Consider the following 8,698-nt stretch of genomic DNA (forward strand, 5'->3'; position numbering starts at 1 on the left):
GTCGACTCTGTCTCAGGTACTCTCTCTTTGTCAGACAGCCTAAGTCGGGTCCTTCGGGCTCCCGGCGGGTTGCGTTGGAGAAATGGAGACCTCGATTCGGAGTTGCAGTTCTCTGTTTTCTTGTTGAGATCGAGTTAGCAAGGGCAGTAGGTTCGATCCTCGGATCCGCTGCACGGTTCAGCATCGCGTCGCGTATCCCACGATTTAGCTTCATCCCTCTTTTTAACCACATAATTGCTTGGTACAACTAAATCAAGGAACTTTATTTCCTTCTATCGTCCAAATTTTAGCTTCAACTTGACTAGACTTGAGCTTCGACGTTAATTTTAAGTCCCTATTGTATGCGTCTCCCAATGTTGCCAAGTAATTATTTAACAAGTAGCTTCTCTCGACTCGTTCTCTCGTTCCTTGCTTCGGTCACCACTGTTTCGTCGAACGAAACATGTGATCGACCGTCCAGTATGTCCGAAAGATCTAGTCGCCTGCCAATGATAGATCGATTTCTAGAAATAGAAATCAATCTACCAAGGGTAGTGTCGATTCGATCCGAAGATCCGCTGCACGGTTCAGCATCGCGTCGCATCGCGTACCCCATAATTTAGCTTCACCCCTTTTTAAACGAAATAATTACTTGGTACAACTAAACTAGAAGATCGAAGGAACATTGCTTCCTTCTGTCTCTCTAGTTTAGTAATTTAGCTTCTAAGAATGTAAAAGGGAGATCGATGGAACTGTGATTCCATCTATCTCCCTTCGGGTCTCCACTCGCAGCAACCTCCTCGTGGTGAGACCTGGTAATCGGTGTCACCCACGATAGAAAAGTTATTCTTCGTGGATGACACCGAGCTAATGGCTGTGAATTTAAAATTGTTTCTTGATATAATAAACGAATTTAGATTTACAGTTAGGCAGGTGTTTGGTTAGCCATTATGTTAGGCAGGTTATTTTTATTTGAAGACAAATTCTTTTGAAAATTCTTTCAACTCTCTTCGTTGGTTGTGCACCTTTCATTGGTTGCACTTTCGTTTGTTGCTTCCTCGACCAACGTTGGTCACAAAAGCTCTTTATTAATGGAGGGTGGATGGGATTCGGTTAGGGTGGGTCTCCACTCGCAGCAACCTCCGCGTGGTGAGACCTGGGTAATATTATTTACCATTTAATTAATAATCGTATCACTCTTAGCTGGGTAATGCAATTATTAATTAAAAACTAAATAATATTAGCAAATTGGCTGCGATCCGCCTTGCATAGGTCATCGTAAATATAGATCTTCACTAGGTTAGTTTCGATTCTCATTGATTCATCAAAGATTCTAGAGTATTGTCTCAGACGAGGTATACGAGTAGATCTTTCACCCAGTGTACTTTTTCGACCCATTTTTATGAGGTCTCGAAACCTCATTACCATTTTCGTGTCACTCACAACATTACCAACAGATTGAGAAATGAATTTCAATCCCTTTCATAGTCAATTCACATGTATTTACGTACACACTATAGCTGTCTGTTCATCAATACTAATTTAATGAATAGTTTCTCAACTGACCACCATCCATGAGAAAAGGACGCTAAAATAACCTCCGAATTTTCAGGTCGGTATGGCAGTCATATTGGGCCACGAAAGTCCATAAGGTGAAAGGTCCATTCGTATATGTATAATGTATACCTGGTTTGTGATATAAGGTCTGCACGTATACCTCGTCTGTAGTGAAAAGTCTACTTATATACTTCGTTTGTACTGATAATGTAGACCAAATCTTGTGCCAATCGGTCAAGTAGATATTGAGATATAACAGAAACCAATTAAAAAATATAGTTTAAAAAAGCATGTTGAAAGTTTTTTATTATTTTCAAGGACTAAAAAAGTATGAAAGAATCCAGAAGTTGGGACATTGGATTTTGCAGATATATTTTTCAAACCACATTCTTCGAGACAATATAACAAATATCGATTTTTTCAAAGGTTTATAGTAGAATAAATAATATAGTGGAATACCCCTTTAAACGTTTAATTAAATCCTCTCGTGTTAAATTAATAATTTCCCGCACTAGAACAGTAATTCAAAAATATCATTTAACAGCTTTCTCTAAGTAGGTATCATTCATATAGCAGCGTTAAGCAATACAGGTAGATTTTAATGTTGTTATAATATAATAATTTACATTACTTGTCAGATATAATTAAAACGAGACGCTTTTCTTCCTTTTTAAGAATTTCCGCTTCAGTGGTAGTAAAGCAACTGTATTTAACGGATCTTCAATCGCAGCCGCTTCTACTAACGAGTTAGTTCTATCTTGTCTTTGCTTTGATGGCTGCGGCATGTGCAACTCTATATCTAGATTTGGGACCTTTATAAATTTCACAGTTTTGGGCTTTGGTTTTTCTGACATTATTTCCATATTAGGTCCCTTGTTTAGCGACTCGTTATCATAATCATCTGTATTGTTGAATTTTGTTGCATGTCGTTGAAAAGCACTGTCTGCTGCTTCCAAAGTGGTCTTAGCTTTCTCGATTTCAGCGTTCAAGTCAATTACATCGAAGATACGATCCTGAAATAAAGTTGTCATTGGATAGAGAATGTATGTAGATACAAACTTGCGATCAATATGTCCTTTTCAGGCATTTAAATTTACTAATTTTATCTTGATTAAGTACAGTAATGCAAGGGCGTAGTCGGAATTTTGTTTATAAAGGTGCAAAAATGCTAGACTAAAACTTTATTACTAATTACTTATCTTTTAACATAATATACAATATTTAAACAGGAATCGAAATTTATTTGTAAAAAAATAAAAGGACTACGCCCTTGCAGTAATGCACGGTTGAATTTTACGAAATTTACGAATTTTATATAAATTGACCCGGACATTGATTGACAAAGAAAGAGAATAATTATAACGGAAGATAGATACAACGATACAACGATAAAAAATAACTATGCAATATACAAAATGTTATTTTCTGTAATGTTCATGTTATTTTTCTAAAAATGGCACCGACGCATTGTTAGGATTCAGTCGATTAAAACGAGTTCAAACATAACATAAATTAGACTACTTTTAGTAAATACATACATGTAGAGTGAATCACGTATACAGGGTGTTTGGCCGCACCTGGGAAAAATTTTAATGGGGGATTCTAGAGGTCAAAATAATAAGATGAAAATCAAGAATACCAATTTGTTGATGGAGGCTTCGTTAAAAAGTTATTAACAATTAAATTCAAAACTTTCAAATCGTTCTGGAAAAATTTTTTTCGGTTGCGGGGGTCGATTACAATTATTTTTGGTCATTACACATACCCCCGAAATCCTACGCACTTTCGAGAAAAAAATTCCTTACCGAAAATCTAATTTGGCGCCTAAATTTTTCGACGAAAAAAAAATTTCACATCGTTCTGGAAAAATTATTTTCGGTTGCGGGGGTCAATTACAATCATTTTTAGTGAATAGACATATCCCCGAAATCCTGCGCGTTTTCGAGAAAAAAATTCAGAACAGGCGGAACTTTAAACGTAAATAACTTTTTAACGAAGCCTCCATCAACAAATTGGTACTCTTGATTTTCGTCTTATTTTGGCCTCTAGAATCTTCCATTAAAATTTTGGTGGCCGAACACCCTGTATAACTTGATTAGTTTATTTTATTCTATTACTAGTGAATTACTAGCAAAATCATAATAGAGACTAGAATCGATTACTTGGATATAGATTGCTGTAAAAGGTGTAGTGATTCAGTCGGTAATACGGGATGGGAATTACGAGAATATGGTTCGGAGGATAGAAGGATTATATGTATATTTCTTATTAGTTACATTAAAATTTACGGACAGGTCTCAATTATTCCTTGTTAACTCTGATGACTAGCTACGAATCATTAACGACAGATTTTAATTCGAAGTTTCGCTATTGGGCGTTTGCTTTTCTTCAACCATACTCTCCCAAATGCATTGCAATAACGAAGCAGTCCGTCCGCGTTTCTCATACTCGATAGATGGCCGACTTTCTCAACCGTCTGTTTCCCTCCTCTGCTGCTAGGTGTCCAATGCTCTCATGCTTTGTGCTCTCCCATCCTGTGAGTAGTCGTGGTTCTGACATCGTCCTTTCCGTTAGACGCAGTATAAATGCCACATTTGCTTTCGCGATTCCGATATTTATTGCAAGTCGTTGTTAGCCACGCGCGAGCAATCAACAAACTCACGGATCACATTTTGATTGGGCGCAATTTTAATTTTCTCTTGTGGAAAATTTTTAGCGGCTTGACCACCTCTCCATTCATCGTGATACCAGTGTTTTTCCTTCTGTTTTCTTCTGGCATCTTTGTACACTGTGTATGTCTTATTTTTTTATTGTTTAATCCATTCTCTTTCCTTCTCTTTTGGGTCAGATTGTTCGAAATGCCGAGTGGTGGGAGATGAGTGGGGATAGATAATGGAAATTCAACCGTGAACTACCATACATATACATATACGTATAATAATTATACAGATATTCACTACTTTTTTGTGATAGACCAGGGATGGATCCAGAAGGCTTACACGGGGGAAAGGAGGGCGAAATATTTAAATTATATGTATATTCGAACCTTATTTTGCACGATTCGAAATTCGTTTATAATTCATTTATTACTGTTTTAATTATTTATTTAGATTTACAAATGCATACTCAAAAACATTTATAGAATGTGATGTGAAATGAATGATTAAAATATTCTTTTTCAAATTCATAATTGTTGGGGGAGGAGGAAGGCAATCGCCCCCATCAGCCCTTCCCTGGATCCGTCATTCTGATAAACTCTACGATATTTGAAATATTTAAACCGATGGACAACAATATAAATTCGTATAACTCTGTTTAAAGGCGAAAGGAATAAAACTTTCATCTTTTTGTGTACGATATCTTAATTTGATGGGCATGCTTTGAATTTAAGTGCAACCTGCATGTCCCTTCTTTTGCGTCTCATATCAGCCAAATCTTCGGCAAAAGCGGCGGCAGAACGTTCTTTGAAACGTCGGTGAGCAAGAACAAAATCATCCTCAAAATTATCCTCAATTCCTCGGTCATACATGTAATCCAAACCATCATAGAAATCGTTACGATTTCCTGATAGATAACCTAAAAGGATTTGATCATAATATTAGTCGTGGAAGCAAAGTATTATTTATCTTAAATAATTCATGTTATTGTTCAGTTAATTGCAGTCTTAAAAATTATGTAATTATATAGAAATGATAAAATATTTTATTCCGTTGTATACGGTATCGTGAAATAAAACAATAGTTGTTAATACACTTCTGGACAAAATTATAAGTTCGCTTCATTTTTTTGTGATTTATGATTAAAATTACTCATACTCCGTTTGCAGAATTACGTGAAAATAGATAAAAAATAAAACTGCGAAATTCATTTTTGTATTATTTATATGTATACTAAATTATCATGACTATTTAGAAAAATGTTGTTTTCTAGTTGAACGAAAGTATACGTTCACTTGTGGAAAACAATTTATCTAATATAAAATTATAGTCAAAAATGGTTTTTATTAATTAGTTTATGCTCTTTTATGATTAATCAACAATTGGTAAGTTCTTATCTGGAATTTTGATTATTTTTTTTTTAATGTTACACTAACTTGCTCTTGTACGTGTGATCGGAAGTTCAACAGTTTATAGTTTTCGAAAAACTTCCGAAAATATGATAACCTTAAGTTTTTATAATGTTTGAAGACGCCAGTTACTAGTTAATTATCTATAGTGAAGTCAATACAATTGTGGACTAAAATTTCGTGAACTTTAGACACATTTGGTGATTAATTTTCGAACGGGGAAACCATTTTTTATCATGGCTGCACAGATTCCTTCGCAATTTTTTTAAAATTTCATTACGAACTTGCGATTGTTTAGATTATCTGGAGCAATGAAAAAAAGTTTAACTTGGATGGCCCAAATGGCTTTAATTCAAACTGGTACGATTTACGAAAAGAGAAAAAAGCTTTTCCAAAACCTAATTTTGGAGGGGGGAATGTAATGATATTGGGAGCTTTTCGTGTCTTTGGAAAGCTCAATATTAATTTTATTTCAACAAAAATGAATAGTTGCTAATATTAACAAGTACTAGAATCACAATTGCTTTCTTATATTATACATATATGTATAAGAAAATCGTTCAAGTAAATTTATATTAAGATTATGCCCCGATTCGTCATAGTGAAAGTACCTAAAAATGGTCCTAGAACCACATCCAGGAATATTTAAGAAGTACTTGTTTCTCCAATTTATAAAAATAATATAAAATATTCATCGATTCAACAGTTAAAAGTAACAATTATAAATGTATGGGGAAGAATTTATCAAAATTTAATAAACAAATTTTATTAATAGCCTGAAAATAGAAATCAACAACTGATTATTAAAAATTGTACAATTTTATGTTAAATAAATTATTCTCTATAAGTGAATTTATACTTTTGTCCAACTGGAAAACAGCATTTTTCTAAATAATCATAATGATTTAGTATACACGTAAATAATACAAAAATGAATTTCGTAGTTTTTTTTTATATAATCCTGTAAACGGAGGATGAATAATTTTAATCATAAATCACCAAAGATGTCAAAAAATGAGGTGAACTTCTAATTATGTTCAGCAGTGTAATTATGTCCATTTTTATCATCCACATTTGCTGTAATATTTAATTATAAAATACGTATTTACATTCTTTTACTTCTTCTTGCCTTTACCGTATACAGTTCTCTTTTAATCAACATATTAACTTTATACAATTATATTTTATAATTAACTTTTTTCAACAAAATTTCTTACTACTCTCGTAAGCTTTCATGCGATTATTTTCGTGCAGTTATTTTTGCGTGTGGTAGAAATTTAAACGAGAAATAAGAAATTAGTATGCCATAGACACTTAAGATGACCATTTCGAACAATTTTCATACTATGCGTTGCATACGAAATTATTACGTATAAAACTTGTATAGCTATAGATAAACAAATCAGGTTTTCCCTATTTTGTTTTTTTATCAAGATTTCAAGATAGTCTACTTGTTTCTTTTGTAACTCTTCTCGTAAATTATATCGTTGCAGTCATATCAACGGTTACCATTTTTAGCTATAGGTTATGTAAAGATTGTAAAAATGTTCGTCGATAGAGCTCATTAATTATTAGATTTGAGACAAAAAAATGTTGATCGCTTTGTTAAGAAAATGATTTAATACTTATCTTACCAGTGATTTAAAATGGTAATATTAGAATGTCTTGCACAGCATTGTGTGAAATTACTTACAATCAGTCCCATATAGGTTATGAATATTGAAAGAAACGTATATATTCAAGTAAACTAATGTGTTAAATATTTTACGATATCTTGTTACAAGTATACAAGATGTTTCATAATAAAATACATGGTATGTACCTATTTCATTGATGGATTGGGAAGAGGAAAAACAGTAAAAGAGTTTCTATAAACATATGTCCTGTTTGACTTTGTTCTTAGGTTGTAATTCTAAATTCAAAATTCATAAAAATTACTTTCTTTTTATTTATTTCATCTTATGTTGCATACCTCCTTTTGGGGTTTTAGCAACTTCATCTGTGTAGTTCATTTGTATTGCATAGAATGTGTAGTATACGTATTGGAATACCTATACAAGATTTCTACTGAATCATTGAATTGGTGTGTTATACAAGATTCGTGATTCCTATTTCTTTTTACAATTATAATGTTTTTTTGCACAATTCAACATCATTTAGTTGTTTAATAGCTTTTAATAGAATGAGTTTCTTTCTTCTTTCTTCATATTTTTGGCACTTTATTATTTGTTTTGTCATTTGTAATAAAAACTATTCATTTTTGATACTTACATTTTATACCCAGTGGGGTGATTTTGTCCCCTCACAGAATTTAGGTAAACCTTAGATTTCATTAGGATTTTAGAAGTTTCTTTAATACTTTGCTTGCATAGTAAATATATTTTAGAACTTATATGTTACATAAGGATTGTCGAAACAAGTTTGTGTGGAAATACTACTTGATATAATTAAATAAACTGTGTGTCTGGGATTTGCAATTGTTAAAGGCAGGAAATGGAACTATAAAACTTCTGTTAAAAATATTCATTTGCCTAATTTACAAAAACAAAACAAACATTTATTTCTGTTAATGAAATTTTTTAATTTTGCGGTCATTTAATAACTTAAGAGCAATTATTACGATAAAGTTATGTGGAATTATGCAAATTTCGTGTTCTGTGTTAGGAAAACTTTAATCGTGAATATTTTGAAAAATGTTCAGTATCCAATCCTACAATGATACGTTTTTGTAACTAAATTACGAACTATTCCATCGAGTAAATACAAGGTGTTCGCCCACCCCTGGGAAAAATTTTAATGGGGGATTCTAAAGGCCAAAATAAGACGAAAATCAAGAATACTAATTTGTTGATGAAGGTACTGAATTTTTTTCTCGAAAGTGGGTAGGATTTCGGGGGTATATCTATTCACCAAAAATGATTGTAATTGATCCCCGCAACCGAAAATAATTTTTTCAGAATTAATTAAAAATTTTTTTTTTCGTCGAAAAATTTAGACACCTACCCCCTGTCGATTTTTCTTAAAAATTCCTTTTTTATTTTTAGTAATTTTGTTTGACGCCCTACAGAAAAGTTGTCTAATACTTTTTTGTAGGTA

The 8,698-nt window shown here is 32.8% G+C and overlaps 1 protein-coding gene across 1 annotated transcript; it reads right to left on the bottom strand.

Moving 5' to 3' along the window:
* Positions 1-1,892: 1,892 nt before the first annotated feature.
* LOC143347551 (uncharacterized) lies at positions 1,893-7,594 on the bottom strand. Its single transcript, XM_076776793.1, has 4 exons — positions 7,237-7,594; positions 4,934-5,112; positions 2,168-2,549; positions 1,893-2,047 (listed from the first exon to the last, which is right to left on the bottom strand). The coding sequence occupies exons 2-3, from the start codon at positions 5,063-5,065 to the stop codon at positions 2,181-2,183; spliced, it is 501 nt and encodes a 166-aa protein (XP_076632908.1). The 5' UTR covers positions 5,066-5,112; positions 7,237-7,594; the 3' UTR covers positions 1,893-2,047; positions 2,168-2,180.
* Positions 7,595-8,698: the final 1,104 nt, after the last annotated feature.

The sequence above is a fragment of the Colletes latitarsis genome, chromosome 11, assembly GCF_051014445.1.
Source record: "Colletes latitarsis isolate SP2378_abdomen chromosome 11, iyColLati1, whole genome shotgun sequence".
In the NCBI taxonomy this organism is placed as follows: Eukaryota; Metazoa; Arthropoda; class Insecta; order Hymenoptera; family Colletidae; genus Colletes; species Colletes latitarsis.

Excerpts from the sequence above, each read along its gene's own strand:
- LOC143347551 (XM_076776793.1), bottom strand. The coding sequence starts at position 5,065 with ATGTATGACCGAGGAATTGAGGATAATTTTGAGGATGATTTTGTTCTT. Across the intron at positions 2,550-4,933 it reads GCAAAAGAAGGGACATGCAG|GATCGTATCTTCGATGTAAT; the intron begins GTTGCACTTAAA and ends ACTTTATTTCAG.